General features: G+C 39.0%; 1 protein-coding gene across 1 annotated transcript; it reads right to left on the bottom strand.

Moving 5' to 3' along the window:
- Positions 1-1,420: 1,420 nt before the first annotated feature.
- On the bottom strand, positions 1,421-16,553 carry LOC139950475 (uncharacterized). Its single transcript, XM_071949166.1, has 12 exons — positions 16,391-16,553; positions 15,505-15,694; positions 14,487-14,787; positions 11,061-11,197; positions 10,317-10,366; positions 9,947-10,099; positions 8,411-8,514; positions 7,165-7,381; positions 6,765-6,863; positions 6,052-6,137; positions 4,593-4,704; positions 1,421-3,788 (listed from the first exon to the last, which is right to left on the bottom strand). Exons 2-12 carry the CDS (start codon positions 15,669-15,671, stop codon positions 3,523-3,525), a joined length of 1,692 nt encoding a protein of 563 aa, XP_071805267.1. The 5' UTR covers positions 15,672-15,694; positions 16,391-16,553; the 3' UTR covers positions 1,421-3,522.
- Between the last annotated feature and the right edge of the window lie 3,454 nt (positions 16,554-20,007).

Below are 20,007 nucleotides of genomic sequence, written 5' to 3'. Positions count from 1 at the left end.
AGGAATAAACATTTATTCCTCCATGGTTCAGACAAGTTGACGGTTCAGACAACTCGACGGTTCGGACAACGCGACAGATGATTTATTCAATCGTCAGACAACTCGACTTGGGGTCAAGACAAGTCGACGGATGGCAGACAAGTCGACGGTTCAGACAACTCGACGGTTCGGACAACGCGACAGATGATTTATTCAATCGTCAGACAACTCGACTTGGGGTCAAGACAAGTCGACGGATGGCACCCGACCGTGACGGGGGCTCAGCGCGGGGCGGTAAAGAGCGGCCTGGGGGCTGGAGGGGAATGGACTGACTAGTGACTTGACAATGATGCACGGGCGTTCCCTGAGGGTGGGGTATATTATGGTGGGTGGGTTTAATATTCGGGCAAACGGACAATTGATATGTTCTTTTATTTTTTACCATGACCCCGCGGCATTTTCATTTTTGTACCGTCGAGTTGTGTTGTTAAATAGAGTAATAAAGTACATAAAAGTAAATCTAATAATTGAGCTGTAGGGCCTACATGTGTAATGTTTTAATTATTTAATGTTATAATTTTTTTTTTTTTTAACCTTTCATTTTGAATAAATTGAAGACGACTGCTAGCTGGCTACACCTCAGTAGAGTCATACTCATATAGTCTGTTTTTTAAGTCTCCAGATAGTCACTAACAGATGTTTTTTAAGTCTCCAGATAGTCACTAACAGATGTTTCTGCAAGTACGGCTCCACTGGGAAACCACACTTCTTGTGATAAATAATAATTGATAAATAATAATGATAATAGAATCCAAGGAATTATTCAGGAAAGTTTGTGTAACCATGACAGTAACAGAGGTAGGCCGCTCAACCGTCGACTTGTCTTGGCAATCCGTCGAGTTGTCTCAAAGTAGAGTTGTGTGAACCGTCGAGTTGTCCGAACGGACGAGTTGTCCGACGGACGAGTTGTCTGACATTCTTACCTGCTTGCTTGATGCTTGATGAATAATATGGAACGCCAAAGAGGCATTTAATCATCGGTAATGGTCTTTTGCATCCGGTGATCAAATTTGTCATCGGTGATGGTCCTACGTGATCGGTGATCAACTTTAGCGATCGATCATGCATATTCACGACCGGTGTCATGACAAAAACTGTCCGCTGGCAATAAGTGTCCGCTGAGCATGCGCAGTAGACCCCGGACACTATTTGTCACATATTATGTGACAAATAGTGTCCGGGTGCCATGGTGCTGATTATATAATTAGAAAATAGAATTAGCTGTTGCAAACAACTTACCAACCAAATGGACCGAGAGTATAAATGCAAAAAATAGTTAATGGCCTGACGTTTCGACCCTAGCAGAGTCTTTCTCGAAGGCTAAATGACAACATAATTAAATACAATCAAGAAAGCCTTCATTAAACACAAGCCAATTTATTATTATTATCTGATTATTATTATTATTATTGGTTTATTAAAAAAACAATCAAACTTGGCAGCAGCCAGAGGCCGAATTGCGTTTAAAATTATATGAAAAATATATAAAAATTATATATATACTATTTTAAAATTACAGAAAAATATTTATCTAAGTACAATTTCAAAACAGGAAATATCCAAAGTATGTCAAGATTAGTATTTTACTTTGGTAAAACAGTGCAGGTTTAAACAGTGATTGTCCTAAATATTACGAATTATTTGTAATATAGTTACAAAAAAGCTCAGAAGTATGTCTTAGTATTTTACTTGAGTAATTAAAAAGTGCAGGTTAAAAAGTAAGAATTGTGAAAGTGCTAAATGATAAATAAAACGAATATTTATAATCAAATACAAGCAGGAAAGCGTTACAAAAATGTAAAACTAAACGAAGCACGCAACGATGATGCACGCTAACCGCGGACAATATTTAGCAAGCTTCCGTAAAAATGTGACGTCATAGACGCTTGACCAATCATAACGCAATATGCTAATGAGCGGACACTTATTGCCAGCGGACAGTTTTTGTCATGACATTTTGATGATATTTTGCGATCGGTGGTCAACTTTAGGGATCGGTGGTGGCTTTTTGCAATCGGTCAACTTTAGTGATCGGTGATGGATTTTTTTAATCGGTGGTCAATTTTAGGGATCGGTGGTGGCTTTTTGCAATCGGTCAACTTCAGGGATCAGTGATGGCTTTTTGCAATCGGTGGTCAACTTTTGCAACAGGTGATGGTATTTTGCGTCCGGTGCAAGCTTATTTCAATTGCAGATTGTTGATATTAATTGTTGTTATTTTTTAGTTCACACCACTCACCAGTCTGGTTGACTGACTTGCCATACATTTATAGAAGAGTCCTATTGTATAACTATGTCAGGGGGGACGCAACAAACATCAGCTCTTTCTAAAAAGTAAAATAACAATGGGGTATGAGAGAGTGCGGAAGGGGATCCATGTCCCAATTGGTTGTCATCTTCCGGAAATGGTGTATGGGGAATACAAACAAATATTTTATTCAGTGAGTGAAATGTTTTTGAACAACTTGTACGTCTCTGTACTGATAATTATCCTGAATTTCATGATTGCTCTATGAAGTTATGGCAAAATACTCTCTTTTTTGTTTGACAAGTGACCCTACTCAGATTTCTGACATGTTAACTTTTGTTTGGCCCTACTTCTTGGTTGGTGTGTTTTTGTGTGTGCATAGTAAGGGACTGAAATTTTACCCCTTTGTTCAAAGGAGAAGTTAGCTTCAGAGGAGAAGTTGAAACTTTAGATACGGTAGATTTACAGATTGAGTTTGGAGGAGGAAATGTCCCCAACACCTTTGGATATTGTGAATTTATTGTTTCCTATAGCCACTGCACTAAATTTAAGAAAATTAAAGACCAAGAGTCCCTTTGTGCATTACTGTGCGTGTGTACTACACTGCTGTGCGCACAGTTTCCGATTTCATCAACGCCACCGGTCGATTTGTAAATTGGTTTATCAAAACGGTATCATTCAAATTAAGCCAATCAAAGACTGCCAATACCTAAACATAGGGTTCATGTAGCATTCCTGATTTTATCAGAATTTTATAAAGCTCAATTATATTTTTTTCAGATTTATGAAAATTAAAGACCACGAGTCCGTTTGTGCATTACTGTGCGTGTGTACTACACTGCTGTGCGCACAGTTTACGATTTCATCAATGCCACGGGTCGATTTGTAAATCGGATTATCAACACGTTATCATTCAAACGATGCCAATCGAAGACTGTCGTTCCCTAAACAAAGGATTCATAAACATAACTGATTTTAACATATTTTTTAAAAAGCTTCATTATATTTATTTCAGATTTTTGAAAATTAAAGACCATGAGTTCCTGTGTGCACTACTGTGAGTGTGTACTACACTGCTGTGCGCCACGACCAATCAAGCTCAAATTTTCACAGGTTTGTTATTTTATGCAAATGTTGAGATACACCAAGTGAGAAGACTGGTCTTTGACAATTACTAATAGTGTCCACTGCCTTTCAGGCTTTTTACAGATAAATCTGAGACATTAGAGTGTGAGTTATAGTAATTTCAGAGCTGCTTCAGTCAGCTCAACAGTCACAAGAGCTGTTGCTAGTTCCCCCTTTGTGGCTCTGCCTTTCTTCCTCATCCATGCCAACATGACTTGAAAAGCCCACTCTCGCTGACCCCCATAATGATGATCAACCTCAATATTTTCCATCTTGACACTACTCAGCTTCAACTCGCGTCCAAGCTCTTTCCATCTAAGTCCAATGTGGCGAGACAAGGTATTGATGTGTTTCTCTTCTAGAATCTCTTTGGAATCTACATAAACAAAATTTAAAAACATTACAAGAATTTCAAATTTGTGCATCTTACACACGGCCGACAAATTGCTTGAAGGAAATATTTTGCACACAACAATAAACTAAAGTCAGTAATAAACATTCCACAAGATCAACATTTCCACAGAGTTTAGAAAACAAAATCAAAATCATCCAAAATGCTTTGACAAGTCTTCCCTTCATGTACTTTTTGCATGGCCACGACTCTGTAAGGTATTTTAAGACTGAGTTTCCTACTCTGTTATTCCCTTTCTTAAGGCAGTGGATACTATTGGTAATTACTAAAAATAATTTTTAGCATAAAAACTTACTTGATGAAGAGCTGTTGATAGTTATGAGTAACATTATGAGTAACGGCTCCCTCTGAAGTAACGTAGTTTTCAAAATTAGATTTTGAGGTCTCAAAATCAAGCATCTGAAAGCACACAACTTCGTGTGACAAGGGTGTTTTTTTCCCATAATTTCCTCACAACTTCGACAACTAATGCTGCTCAAATTTTCACAAGTTTGTTATTTTATGCATAAGTTGAGACACACCAAATGAGAAGACTGGTCTTTGACAATTACCAATAGTGTCCACTGTCTTTAAGCCTGTTTCACACAATGTTCCTAAACGATGGTCATTAGGAATGAAACCGCAAGTGTGTAATAAAAAATTGCAAATTTGCATCGTGTGAGATGAATCTGTCGGTGAAATCACCACGGACCCGTTTTTCAAGCAGTTATACTCTGCTCGTCTTCAGGAGAAAAAAACTCCAAGATAAACAATAAAGTTTCTGCTCACTCGTGATCTTCTTTACTTCTGGGTCCAAGACGTCTGACACACAGCTCTCAGCAGCAGATGAGTCGTCCCCTCTTCCTGTCTTCCTGTTACTCGGCTGGGGATCGTATCCAGTCTGCACACACACACAAGTATAAAATAAAGCAAGAAGTTAAATTATGCTAATATTGATTTGCATATTTATGAGATCTTGTGCGATGTCATAACGTTAGCAACCAGGCCAGTCCTAACAGGGGCCGCCGGTTTGAATGTTTTGCTACCTATCTAGGCCCAATTTCAAGCCTCTGCTTACCGTGGAATTCTGTGCTTACAATCATCTTTCTCCACAAGCGCCAACTTTCTGCCCTAGCTATGCAAGCACAGAATGCCTAGTAACATGGAGTACGTCTGCACACAAGCAAAGTAAGCCATTTGGGAGTTAAATTTCAATAATGTCTGGTACAATGACTTGCTTAGTTACAATGCACCCTTTACATTAGAATTCCTCAGACTATCTAGACAGTTGCTACGCCACGTGATTAGGACCAAGCTTTTGTATAGCAACCTCCAAGATGAGCAAACCCTAGTACCATTGTGCCATACACATCCATTCAGAATTGTGTATGGGTGTTCACCGGCTCTTACGTAACTACGCAAAAGCTGGCCCCTAATCACGTGGCGTAGCAACTGTCTCGATTGTCTGAGGAATTCAAATGTAAGCGGTGCATCCTAACTAAGCCAATCATTGTACCAGACATTATTAAAATCTTACTCACAAATGGCTTATTCCCAAGAAACCCCCTAAAAATTACACTTGACATAAGCAAGGAATTCACTGCTTCCGCAAGCGCCGATTCTTTGCTTACGGTAAGCATAGGCATGAAATTGGGGCCCGCTTGCAAAAGTATCTACTAAACTTAGTATTAATTAATCAAGGGGGATGATCTGTTATTTGCTGTTCAGGTTTAAGTTTTTTGCTGGAAACGTAATATGTTTTTGAACTGCTTCTGTCACTTGTTCTTTTAGTTCTGTTCATATTTATAAGGCTCCTGTCCCAAGCTCCCAAGTATTAAATATCTTTCTTCTGGAAAAAGTTCATTGTTTTAAAGGATTGGGATAATATTATGTGTAACACAAAACACAATGCCGACAGATTTACATTAACTCACACAGTTTGAAAATAGTGATGGTAGAAAGCTTCCCTTAAAATATTTCCCTATTGAAATGGGTTAATAAGTCACAAAAAAAATGTTTGCCTCTCAAGACGAATCTTATTGTAGCATGTAAAACGTAATTTCATGACATTGTTTTTACTCATTTCTCAAAAACTATAGCACCTCAGCAAGTAATATTTTAAGGTACGCTTTCTACTATCATTAGCTTCAAACAGTATAAGTTAAATGTAATTCCTGTGGGCATTGTGTTTCGCGTAACAAAAAGTACCCAAATCCTAATACTTATACACTTTCTTTTTATATTTTACCTGGTGTTGGCTTTGCGGTTGATTCAGGAATGAAAGGTTCTTTGATGTTTCTGGATTTCCACAATGTGATTCTTGAGTAGGAACCCCTTCGAGTGAAAATTAGAAAAAAAATTGAATAAATTTATCATTCTTATTACTATAAATAAGTCTTATAAATGAACTTAATCACTGTAGCTCGCAAGCCCGAGGAAACCTGTGAACAAGGGTGGTTACTGTGTGAAAAAGAAATATCAGGGTTAACTTCTCCTCTTCAGTTATCAGCATTCTTTAACGAGCTCTACCAATCCTAGTGAACGCCCAGTCTGAATGACAAACCAATAATGGTGAAGTATCCTACTCAAGGTCACCAAGTGCCAGACCGGGACTCGAACCCACACTCTGAGACTCGAACCCACACTCTGTTGACCAGAAACACCGGAGCTGGAGAAAGGTGCTCTGAACCGCCCAACCAAAACACACCACAACAACAGCTTGAAAGGTCTTTCCCAAATAATACATTTGAGTAAAACTGTTGGAAGCTCTAAATGCCGAAATAATCTTAACTCGCAAGATTTGGGTATGCAAATTCCAGAAATTTCACTATTTTTGTTGTCCTTCTTTTTTCTGAAATTTGGCTGCTGGTTTTCTAGGCTTCTTATCTCCAGAAAATGGCTTAATAATTCCTAAAACTTAGACTGGAAAGCACAGTTGACCCCTTCTTGGTACAAACTCACTTGGTTCTCCAGTTGTGGGACGTGGGGCGGAGGCACTTTCCGAAGGTTGACGGCTTGCCTTGATGTCGTCAGACACAGGTTGCACAGCTTTTTTTCCCTCTGAAAATAATTCACAAAAAAATAAGCTCAATTACAGTTCCCCGTTTCCAAAAACAGTAATCAATGCTAACATTTATTGCACATGGCACCAGACTATTATTTCGCCCAGCCTCAGTTTGGTTACATTGAGTGGGAATGGAGCAAAATCGAGATGACCATACTGTGATAAAGGTCTATAATCTGCGTGGAATCCTATTATGCCGTTTTGTCAAGTATCATCAATCACTCGACATAGCTCACATTCGCACAACAAATGTGCAGAAACAGTAAAACACTCTAAACTTTAACTTGTTCTACGTACCGTCAATGCCCAATTTGCCAAAGGCTGTGGTGACTCCTGGTAACTCCCCCTTCCCAGTATCCGACACTGGCACAGATATCTTTTCAAGAACGCCTCCGTTTCTCTGATCGTTGTAGGAGCATAGTGGACCAGGCCTAGGTCCGTCAAGCATGGACAAATTGTCTTCCGCTGAAGGTGAATCTGGAGTATCCCCATTCTCCTTACACGACTCCTCCTCCTTAAAACGATCAATGAAAAAAAAAAGCAATGAACAAATTGTTTCGCTGATTGCCTCGCTCAACTGTGCCATTGCACAGATCTCTGTAAACACCATACAGCATTGTCCAATTTAGAATACTGCTACTCATCCTGCAGCCGATTTCATAGAACTTAACGCAACTGCGTAAGTCCACTTGCGCAACGTTTATGGTGCAAGTTACTCCATAAACAGTGCGCAGGTGGACTTACGCAGTTGCGTAAATTTTCGTGAAATTGGCTGCCGGTCTTTATGATTTTGATTTCCTGATGGATTTAGTTTTGGACTAACTCTATGGGAACTGTCTACTTCTGGAGATCCGTTTGAGCGTTAAGTATTTGATATGATTTGATGGATTTAGTTTTGAAATAACTCTATGGGAAATGTCCACTTGTGGAGATCCATTTGAACAGTAAGTATTTGATATTAAAGGGTTTTGATACTTTTTGTAAGTTTTTGGCCATGACATGAATCCCTACTCACTGTGAATGAAGATGTATGTAATACAATTTATCTGTAGAAGTTTTAACTTCATTAGTCGTTAAGTTTTTTAAGGAAAAAAAAAGAAAGTGAAAATCCAAGAGCAATGTTTCCAGGAGAGTGAAGTAAATCCGTTGTTAGAAAACAACAGCAGTTAGAAACTCGGAGCAAATGTCGTCAGATTAAAAAAGCTTTGTATAAAAAAACTTAGCACTACGTTTTTGTCAGTTTGTAGACTGACTGCGTACAAATGTGCTTTAATCATCAACTTCATCCCAACTAAGTTCCTGTTGGAGTTCCTCAGTGAGCATTTCATTCATTTTTCTTTTTGCATCGATGTCAAGCGAAACGTGTATTCGTTTTTACACTATTTTCTTGTGACCCAGATGGCCAATTCGATCTCAGACTTCTACAGGTTTGTCCATTTATGTATATAGTGGGTTACATAAAGTACTTATACTGCCAGCAACTATTTTGTTTAGCAAAAACCAATTCTGTTTCTGTTAAAAAAGAATACAAGTAATAAACTACCTTCTTCTGTGCGAGACTTAACTTTTTGTAGCATACAGAAAGAGCAGCAGGAACATCCTCTTTGTAATTGTCGTTATACTCTTGTGCAATCTCCTCTTTTAATTCTGTGCAGAAAAAGAAAAATCATATTCCTTAAATATGGCAGAGAATTTTGATGTTGAATGTAATTTCTAACTTCCCAAGAGAAACAATTAAAGACTCTGGACTCAATTGTTCATCGAAATTGCAGGAGAATATTGAAGAAAAAACACCCTTGCTCCACAAATTTCAGTGCTTTTAGATGCACAATAAAAGGCTTCAGCTGAAGTCTTTTATTATTTGAGTGAGAAACTACTACCTCTTCTTAAAAAACTACCTTTCTTCAGAGGGGGCCGTTTCTTACAATGTTTTATACTATCAACAGCTCTCCATTGGTCGTTACCAAGTAAGTTTTTATGCTAACAATCATTTTGAGTAATTACCAAGAGTGCCCAGTGCCTTTAAGCTGTTGGTCCAGTGTACTAGGATTGACAGTGCACATAAAAGACCACAGAACACTTTATTGTGAAAGAGTAGGGGTTAACCCTGGTGTTTCTGGTTCACAAGCACCGTTAATCACAAGTTTCCTCAGGCTTGCTCGCCAGCTGCAGTGATTAAGTTCACTTATGAGGCATCCTTGGTTTCATTACCATCCTTGGTTTCATTAACGAGTGAACGAACGAACGAACGAACGAACGAACGAACGAACGAACGAACGAACGAACGAATGAGTGAATGAACGAACGACGAACGAACGAACGAACGAACGAATGAGTGAATGAACGAACGGCGAATGAACATACGATTGAACGAACGAACGAACGAAGGAAGGAAGGAAGGAACGAAGGAACGAAGGAACGAAGGAACGAACGAACCAACAAACAAACCAACAAATGGACAAACAAACCAACAAATGGACAAACAAACAAACAAACAGACAGACAGACAGACAGACAGACAGACAGACAGACAGACAGACAGACAGACAGACAGACAGACAGACAGACAGACAGACAGACAGACAGACAGACAGACAGACAGACAGACAGACAGACAGACAGACAGACAGACAGACAGACAGACAGACAGACAGACAGACAGACAGACAGACAGACAGACAGACAGACAGACAGACAGACAGACAGACAGACAGACAGACAGACAGACAGACAGACAGACAGACAGACAGACAGACAGACAGACAGACAGACAGACAGACAGACAGACAGACAGACAGACAGACAGACAGACAGACAGACAGACAGACAGACAGACAGACAGACAGACAGACAGACAGACAGACAGACAGACAGACAGACAGACAGACAGACAGACAGACAGACAGACAGACAGACAGACAGACAGACAGACAGACAGACAGACAGACAGACAGACAGACAGACAGACAGACAGACAGACAAACAAACAAACAAACAAACACCCCAACACCCCCCACCACAAACAAAAGAAAGAAAAAAAACCAAAAAACCCTGAAATAGTCTGGCCCTATAAACTTACCTTGGAATGTAGGTCTCTCGTCTGGTGCCAGACGCCAGGCTCTTTCCATCATGTCTTTAATAATGTGTGGCACATCTACTGGGAAGCATGTACCCATATCCGGTCTCTTGCCCCCCAAAATAGCCCGCTCTAAACGGGTTTCCTGTTTTTCATCTTAATCATGATAAAAAGGCGTTTTAAATACATTAATTATAACACATTTAAAAATAATAATCTATAAAATCTAAAGGGAACAAAACAAAGTTTCCCTTCTTCAAAATTAATGAAGTGTCGTGGCCGAGCGCCTTGAGTACCTTGTTGGTAGATATGTGCGCTATATAAGACTTCCCTTGTTATTATGATGTGATAACCTTTAGTATCAAATACTTACGTTCAAACGGATTTCCATTAGTGGACAATTCCCATAGAGTTATTCCAAAACTAAATCCATCGGGAAAACAAAATCATAAAGATCAGGATGAGTGGCGGTATTCAACATTGGACAATGCTGTATGGTTTGTATAGAGAAATCTGCCTTGGCACAGTAGCATTCCCTCTTGCCCCGTTCCTCTTGCCCCCCCCACCACCCCCCCCCCCCCCCCTTGCCTTCCCCCTTCCTCTTGCCTACTTAAATGACCTGGGTCCAATTTCATGGCTCTGCTCACAGAATTATTTTCTAGACTTGTTTTACTCATTGCTCAAAAATTGCAGCACCCCTCAAGAAGTATTTTAAAGGACACATCATTATCTTCCAAAATATTCCTTCCTATGTCTTCTCTCCGTTGGGTTCTTGGCTAGCACAGTGATTAAGTTCGCTTTTCGGAGAGTCCTTGACCTTACAACAACCAGAATCAATGGGTACATCTGATTAGCTTCCCCGGGTCAACCCTACCCTGCCCCTGGTAAATTTGAATAGCTTTGACGTCAGTCCAGGGGGCTCACCCGGGTCAGCCCCAAGTAACCTGCTTGTGGTGCGGGTCACTTGGGGCTGGTGGGAGGTGCATGCCGTCACCACGAGAGGGTGAGTGATCGTTCGATTAGCTCTTGTCAGGGGCTCAACCGAAAGAACACCGCGGGGTCGACACAGGGAAGCTAATCGAGCGCACCCACTCAATGAAATGATATGAAATCTTACCTATAGACATCGGACATTTTTGTTGCTGGCTCATTAACATTTTTCAGGATCTCAGGAGCCATATGTGTAAACGTTCCTGGAGTGTCTTTAGTGCGATTTGCGACAGACTTCCAAGTTGCGCATCCAAGATCACCTATCTACAAGACAGAAAAATTTGTTGATAAAGATTCAAAATCCTATTTCAATGCCCTGTTAGAAAACAACAGGGGAACACATGTAGGAAAAAGTCAACATCGGGTTTCAGGTTTCAAGTTTATTTCCATACCATGTGTACAATGTAAGGGAAAAACTAATTATCAGAACTTAATAACAGTATGGGGAGGTCGCAGACAGGAAGCCTACGCTTTTACAGGGTCTGATCAAAGAGAATATATGATAACCGGGGCCCAATTTCATAGAGCTGCTAAGCACATAAAATTGCTAAGCATGAAATTTCTTCCTTGATAAAAACAGGATTACCAACCAAATTTCAATTTGTTGCATATTGCTTGTTACTGGTACTCAGCTGTTGTTTGCTTATCCTGAAAATCATGTGGAAATTTGGTTGGTAATCCTGTTTTTAAGGAAGAAATTTCATGATAAGCAAATTTTTATGCTAAGCAGCTCTATGAACTTGGGCCCTGGCAACAAGACATAAATGAACAAAAAGACAAAACACAAACACACCTCTGAAACAGAGATACAGGCCTGAGGGATTGCCTCATTTTTCGAGAGGCTTTCTGGGTCATTCTGTGTCAATTCAACACGCTTTTGGACCTGACCCTCACGGATTTAAATGAAATTCGGTGTGCTGATTGGACTCCCTGAGAAATGCCCAAATCCCAAATTTTATGTAATTTGGATCATTATTTTGGGAGATACGGCTTAACGAACTTTTGACTAATTAGCATGACCTGCTATGTTTGGACAATCATATCTCCAAAAGTAAAACACCTACCGAGATAATATTTACACCAATTTGAAGCTCTTGACATGGCCCACATTTGATAACATAAAATCAAAAAATTTCCATGCACCACCGAAAAAATACGCAAAAATTTGACCTTTGACCTTGATTTGCGAAAATGCGTATTTTTCAAAATGCGTAATTTTTCTTCAAATGCAATTTTAAGATGTTAGCAACAATATTCTGAAAAATTGTGATGGGCACTCTTATAGTTTTTTTCTTATGATTTTTTTAACATTGACTAACAAGGCCAAAACTATAAAAACGCATTGTACATTGTACATGTACAATGTACATGTACAATGTACATGTACAATGTACATGTACAATGTACATGTACATGTTTGTGTAATGTGTAGTAATGTGTACATGATACATGTACATTAGAAAAACAAAGATAATCATTCACATTTTGAGTTTCACATTTTGATGTATAGTACAAACACAAACTGGATGCATTCCACTAGATCCGGCAAGGATGCACTGCTTCAGCCCAAGTTCAGCAAATTTTCAGCAAAACTTTCAGGAGGATTGTTTCCTTGAAAAGTTCAAACTCTTTCAGATTACAAAGAACAAGATGTTTCTGGAGATGTTTCTTCTCACCATCAACAGTAACCGATACAAAGTCTTTCATCCCTGGCATTTGTTTGCTGACGGACTCGAACAAGTAAAAGTCTCTCACAGTTTGCACCATTTTTAATGAAAGAGATTTTCCAGCCTTAGGATTTGGAATGGAAAGCATTCCCTGCTAATTCACCAGTTTCTTTGCTTTTCTTGGCGTGTAGTTTGATGCTCCAAATTCATCTGCTATTCTTTTGATACTCAAGATGGTCAAGACTTGAACTTTTTCACTTTTCTTGGTCAAGGAATGAAACTTTTGTTTCAACTGAGTTATCATCTCACTTTCATCATCACCGAACTGTTTTCCTGTAGCAGTTTCCAGTTTCTGCTTAATTGTTGTCTCTATTCTCTTAACTTTGTTTTCCATGTAACTTCCATGAGCTTTCTTCTTACTTATGATAGGAGATACACCAATAATTGTCATAGCGTCATTGATAATGTTAATGTCGGTATTTGGCTGCACAAAAACATCCTGATGTGCAGATGACATTGATGGTCCCTGAACTTCTGGATCACTGCTAGAACTTTCAGTTGTTGAGAGTATTTTCTCAGGCGACAGTTCAGATATCTTCTTGCGACAGCCGGTGCATAAACTGTGTGCTCGAGTGAAATAAAGACTTGGATGCTCCAGTATAAACCTTTATGATACCTGCCTTATAAGCCTGCTTTTTTTCTTGCTGTGTGATTTAAATGGGTCACAACACATTTTTCTCTATGATCATCCTTCAGGGAACTGACTTTTAAAGCACTAAATGTGAATACTCTGTACACTGTACATTGTATAACATGTATACAGTATGTCTGATACACAGTGTCTCCTACATTAAATTAAGGGGATGAAATGAATTAGCTCATTAAGTCATGTCATGAAATAGACTTTTGGACTCCATATTATCACCAGGGTGACATGGTTTTAAATGTGCATGTACACACTACCACACAATACTCTGTACACTGTACATTGTGTATGTTGTACAATGCGTTTTTATGGTTTTGGCCTTGATAGCCAATGTTAAAAAAATCATAACAACAAAAATGTAAGAGTGCCCATCACAATTTTTCAGAATATTGTTGCTTACATCTTAAACTTGCATAAAAAAAAAAATACGCATTTTGAAAAATACGCATTTTCGCAAATCAAGGTCAAAGGTCAAATTTTTGCGTATTTTTTGATTTTATGTTATCAAATGTGGGCCATGTCAAGAGCTTCAAAATGATGTAAATATTATCTCTGTAGGTATTTTACTTTTGGAGATATGATTGTCCAAACATAGCAGGTCATGCTAATTAGTCAAAAGTTCGTTAAGCCGTATCTCCCAAAATAATGATCCAAATTACATAAAATTTGGGATTTGGGCATTTCTCAGGGAGTCCAATCAGCACACCGAATTTCATTTAAATCCGTGAGGGTCAGGTCCAAAAGCGTGTTGAATTGACACGGAATAACCCTTCTAAAAAAACAAACAAACAAACAAACAAACAAACATGATCAGACAATTAAAAAGTGTGGCAATGCAAGGGGCAAGACTAAATTGTTGAATAATTATTTGGCACACAAAGGACGATTAAAAAAACATGCATTACTTCTACAGCTGCAAACAGTTAATGAATGGTTAATAGTTAAATAATGGTTAACAAAGTAGTATTTTTTTGTTCATTATTATTTTGTTACTTTTTGTCCCTGTACCCCCTAGCCCTAAAAAATGTGTAACAGATCGGTAAAAAATGGGACTTAGTGGGATTTAGTTATATGGGGGGGGGGGGGGGGAACGAAAGGACTGACGTAGTGTACAAAGGAAAGGAGTCTGCGATTAGGCCTATGTACCCCCTTGCTTTTATTCTGCGTCTAATTTACCTACCTTAACAGAGAACTCTTTCCCGACAAATATGTTTTCCAGCTTCAGGTCTCTATGAATGATATTCTTATTGTGTAGAAAGTACATGCCCTCGATGACTTCAGAAACCATCCTGATCTTCAGAGAGTCTGGAATTGGGCTCAGCTTTCTGGAGAAATCCTTCAACGACCTGTGTTCCATGTACTCCATCACAATATAAGAGTGTTCATCTTTTTCTGTTGGCTCAATCCAGCCTAGTATTTTGACAATGAAATTGTTTAAGCCCGGCTTGGCCAGACTTTCCACTTCCATTCGACTGTTCACCCTTTTAAAAAAAAAACAGAAAGTAAAGAGGAGGTTCTTATGGTGGCAGGGCTGGATTATACATTGAGGCTTTGGAGAGGCCATTGCCTACGTTGCCCCTGGTCTTGGCCTCGGTGCCCTTTCAATACTTTCCCATAGACTCTAATATTTTACAATGGAAGTGCCCAATATTAATTTTAATTTTGGTTTTTTACCCATACACTGTGTACTCAGTAATTTCCCGAGTCCTGTGAAAAAATATCACAGGCATGTTACTCGGGTGGGATTCAAACCCACGATGAGAAGTGCCCAAGTTGCAAAAAGAAAACGGCCTTGCACTTTCAAAGATGAAATTCCAGGCCCGAGGCAGGCGTGAAGTAGTTCTCCTACTCATCTTGTGCCCATGCGAATTTTCGCGTACATCACAAAACATGCTATAATAGGGCGACAAATAATGTGTCTCCCTTTTGCAGCACAAGTTGTATAACAAATAATTGGGCGGAAAAAAAGAAGTTATTTTCTAAATCAATGATTTATTCCTTTACATTAATCAGAAAATCAATTTTGTCAAACAAATTAATCATTTATTTCATGAAAACACATTTATATAAAGCATGTGGTTTTTCAGATACACAACTGACGCCCTATTAGAGTATTTTTTTGTATGTTGCCCTATTGTAGCAGTTAGCGTTATTATTATTATTATAACTCATAATTATTATTATCAATGACATTTTACCTGCATTTTTTGACTGCAACATCTCCCAAGAGATCGTGTTTATATTTAAACACATTTCCAAATCCACCAGCTCCAAGCCAAATGGGATCTTTTAGTTCGCTACGTTCGATTATTTGGAAGGCCATGGAATTTGCACCTGACCTCATACTAGAAGAGGCTTCCGCCATTGTTCTTTAACAACTACCAGGAGCTAAGAATAAAAGATAAGATATATTATTTTTAAAAGGAAAGTTAAAGAATTAGTAAGATAAAATATATAACAAAAATCGTGAAGATCACAGATTTACATAAAACTTTGACGGTCTAATGATGAAGATAGTAGAAAACATCCCATGAAGTATTTCTGTCTAAATTAGAATTGTCATATTATTTGATGAGAAACAAATTAAAGACACTGGACACTATTGCTGGTAATTACTCAAAATAATTGTAAGAATAAAAACTTACTTGGTAATAAGCAATGGAGAGCTGTTGATTAAAACATTGTGAGAAACGGTTCCCTCTGATTCTGAAGTAACATAAATTAGTTCTCAAGAAAGAAGTAATTTGATTTGGAGACCTCACTCAGATTCCAGAAGAATTAAATTTTGAGGTCTCAAAATCAAGCATCTGAAAGGGTGTTTTTTTTTCTTCCCTTCTCCCAACCTCGACGACCAACTGAGTTCAAATTTTCACAGGGTTGTTATTTTGTGCATATGTTGAGATACACCAACTTGGTGTATCTTTGACAACGTGTTCAGTGCCTTTTAACGCTATACGTTTTCAAATTCATCTAAATCACCGTTGATCATCATGTTGATAGCTGAACACTTAACTTTCGTTTGCCATCAATAACTCCAGTTTACTTTGTACTGTATCCATGTATACAAAATTATAACTTAATTACCTTTAAGTTTAACGATAGACTCCTATCTTGTCTCTATGATTTTGACGATGTACTCCGAAAAATGCAGTGCCGAGTTAGTCTATATTGCTAGAGGAACAATGAGTGCTTTTCCTTCTCTGCTCTGAAGTTCCAGGAAAACTCAGGAAGTTGGACTTTCCCTAATGTGTTTACCTGGCATCTGTGTTTACCTGGCATCTGTTTGAATAGGCACCAGTCTATTATGGATGTCAATTTCATGTAGACTGCCGTCTTATTCCTGTGACCATAGAGCCCATGGCGTAGCCTTTTTTCAAGGCCTTCGTGGCTTGAACAGTTTCGTGGAGGCGCAGTCCGAAGCGTATGGTAGGGGAGACAACGTATACTCTACGAATCCTGCATGCTCTAACCACACATATAACTGAGGTTCGAACTTCATGTCCAATAATACTGATTGTCACGAAGTGGTTATGTATGAAAGAAATTACTGTTAATTTGTTTGTATAAAGTTTAAGGTTACGTTTCAAGAGAAACAAGAATTTGGTTTTGATGGCCAATTGGCCTGTAAAGTTCGTTCGAGTTCAGGATGTGAGTTACGTAAGGTTGATCGTATCGCTCTGTGATTGGCTGTAATAATGGGCCCTCGTAGTTCTTCTGTTTTCAGGCTGCACTTTTTTGTAACAATAGATTTGAAGTCACGGGTTACACCTTTTTCGCGGGTTCCATAGTTTCGTTTGTAGCTATTTAGTGGACAGAGTCTCCTCCTAGCCTACCGCACATTCCCTCCGCCCAGTCCCAGAACTTTCAGAAACGCTACCCTCTTTGCTCCTAGAACTATCATACCCCCGGTGTGGCAGGAAATTCTGTCCCGATCCCCGGAAATTCTTCTGATAGCTTTTTAATGGGAGACTTTTGGGACGCTTGGTGGCAGCAGACTTACCAGGTAAAATCCATTGTTCTCGGTCATGTGCGCACGCTCAGCTAAGTAAACAATGGACATTTACATGGGAAGTCTGCTGCCACCTAGCATCCCAAAGTCTCACATTGTCTTCGTTCAGCCCTTGTTAATTTACCAGAGGTAGAATTCCATAATGACACCTAAGAACATCATTAAAGGAACACGTTGCCTTGGATCGGACGAGTTGGTCTTTAAAAAGCGTTTAAAACCGTTTGTTATGAAATGTATATGGTTGGAAAGATGTTTAAAAAGTAGACTATAATGATCAACACAAGTATCACTCAAAATTGCACGGTTTTCATTTTACGTCGCGAATTAACACGGTCGGCCATTTATGGAAGTCAACATAAATGGCTGACCGTGTTAGTCGACGAGGTAAAAGGAAAACCACGCATTTTTGAGGCATGTTTGTGTAGGTCATTGTATTCTACTTTTACGACATCTTTCTAACCACATCATTTTTACAACAAACGGTTACAAACGCGTTTCAAAGACCAACTCGACCGACCCAAAGCAGTACGTGTTCCTTTAAGATTGAGGTTTGAGCTAGATTTCACACGTGTAATAGGACTTGCTCTATATGACGCATGATTCTGGGTCTACTGACTTATCGCTGCATACTATGAACACAAATTTGAAATTCGCAGCTCCAAAGAATTATTGGCATCATACCTTTTTTCGTGTGACGAGTAATGAGGCGGGAGAGGTTGATGGTATAAAACATTGTGAGAAACGGCTCCCTCTGAAGTGCCATAGTTTTCGAGAAAGAAGTAATTTTCCACGAACTTTGTTTCGAGACCTCAAGTTTAGAACTTGAGGTCTCGAAATCAACCATCAAAACGCACACAAATCCGTGTTGCAAGGGTTATTTTTCTTTAATTATTATCTCGCAACTTCGATGACCGATTGAGCTCAAATTTTCACAGGTTTGTTATTTTATGCATATGTTGAGACACACCAACTGTAAAGACTAGTCTTTGACAATTACCCATAGTGTACACTGCCTTTAAGCTCAAGTCCAATATTGTTATTTCAACAAAATTACCACTTGACCACAAGAGGTCGGTCGGCACCAATGATCTCCATACAATGGTCGGCACAAAACATGATAATGTGATTCTGCTGCAAAGTTGGATTAGCGCCCTCTGTTGATGTGGCATCAAAGAACTTTATTGAGTACCCACTTTTACGGTGTGCTGGAACCAGAACAGAGGCCTCCAACAATAAAAATAGAGTAAAACAAAGAAAACTTTAGAATGTACTCTTTATATTAAAGACACCGGACATCTTTAGTAATTGTCAAAGACCAGTCTTTTTGGTGTGTCTCCAAGGGCGTCGTTCGCTACTGAAAAGTGTGGGGGGGGGGGGGGGGGGAGGTGGAGGGCGAGCAAGTTTTCAAAATACCTTACATTATTTGCACCCATACCTTTACGTTTAGATTCTGTGTTACACGTCTTCCCTATTGTTTGTTTGACAAGGAGGCGAGTTACAGAGGGTGATAATTAACAATAACATCATTCGATGGAGTTTGGGAACTTGTTTCCCTCATGTAAAATTTGATTTTATCAAATTCAAACATCGTATACACAGTCTTTTTTTAATTGTAACAACATCGCGAAAAATTATTGGGTACAATTTTGAGAATTCTTCATGTTTTTGTTTCCTTTCTTTTTCTTTTATTTTAAGATATTTTACCTTCAAATTTACTACATTTTTTTACCGCGTGTATCAGCTGACCTGAGCCGAAATTCCCTTCCGGCACAATGGCTCAATGCAACCCCTCTCTTTCACACCATTTTAAAACATTTTGATTTATAGGGCCTTTGTATTTGCTATAGCTGTCTTTATTTAGTATGTTTACTTGTATAAACTGTTTTTGTGAACGTTATTGTCTTTGACTCTTGGCCGAATAAATAGTATTAAAGGCAGTGGACACTATTGGTAATTACTCAAAATAATTATTAGCATAAAACCTTTCTCGGTAACGAGTAATGGGGAGAGGTTGATGGTATAAAACATTGTGAGCAACGGCTCCCTCTGAAGTGACGTAGTTAAAGAAGTAATTTTTCCACGAATTTGATTTCGAGACCTCAAGTTCAGAATTTGAGGTCTCGAAATCAAGCATCTGAAAGCACACAACTTCGTGTGACAAGGGTGTTTTTTCTTTCATTATTATCTCGCAACTTCGACGACTGATTGAGCTCAAATTTTCATAGGTTGGTTATTTTATGTATTATGTTGAGATACACCAAGTGAGAAGACTGGTCTTTGACAATTACCAATAGTGTCCACTATCTTTAATAATAATAATAATGATCGCAGGGTAGGAGGTAGGCATCAATTATTTAACAGCCTCGCTACCATGCATGGGTAGCACGACATATCGCCCGCTAGCTTTGCGCAAGTCTATTCTTAGGTTGATTTTTCAGTTCAGGCCACAACTAGTCGTCAACCAAAGCACGCCCTCTGTCGGGGTATCACGTTTACGTTACGAGTTTGAGATAGCGACGTGTTGGACCAAGACTAGGGTAGATGGGGAAAAGAGATTCAGTGGTTTAGTGAGTTGCCCACGATCACCGATAACGCATCAGTGATCTTGTGTGTTGTACCATACCGACAACCGGGGGAGCACTGATGTACACGATACGCAAGAATAGCTGATAGTTTGCCATTCAATCACCCA

The sequence above is a fragment of the Asterias amurensis genome, chromosome 18, assembly GCF_032118995.1.
Source record: "Asterias amurensis chromosome 18, ASM3211899v1".
NCBI classification, from domain to species: domain Eukaryota; kingdom Metazoa; phylum Echinodermata; class Asteroidea; order Forcipulatida; family Asteriidae; genus Asterias; species Asterias amurensis.
Note: the sequence above shows the minus strand (reverse complement) of the source record. Positions and strands in the feature narration are given on the sequence as shown.

Coding starts and splice junctions, on each gene's coding strand:
- LOC139950475 (XM_071949166.1), bottom strand. CDS start 15,671: ATGGCGGAAGCCTCTTCTAGTATGAGGTCAGGTGCAAATTCCATGGCC. Junction 7,382..8,410: donor TAAGTCTCGCACAGAAGAAG/GTAGTTTATTAC, acceptor GATCGTTTTAAG/GAGGAGGAGTCGTGTAAGGA. Junction 4,705..6,051: donor AACCGCAAAGCCAACACCAG/GTAAAATATAAA, acceptor GTGTGTGTGCAG/ACTGGATACGATCCCCAGCC.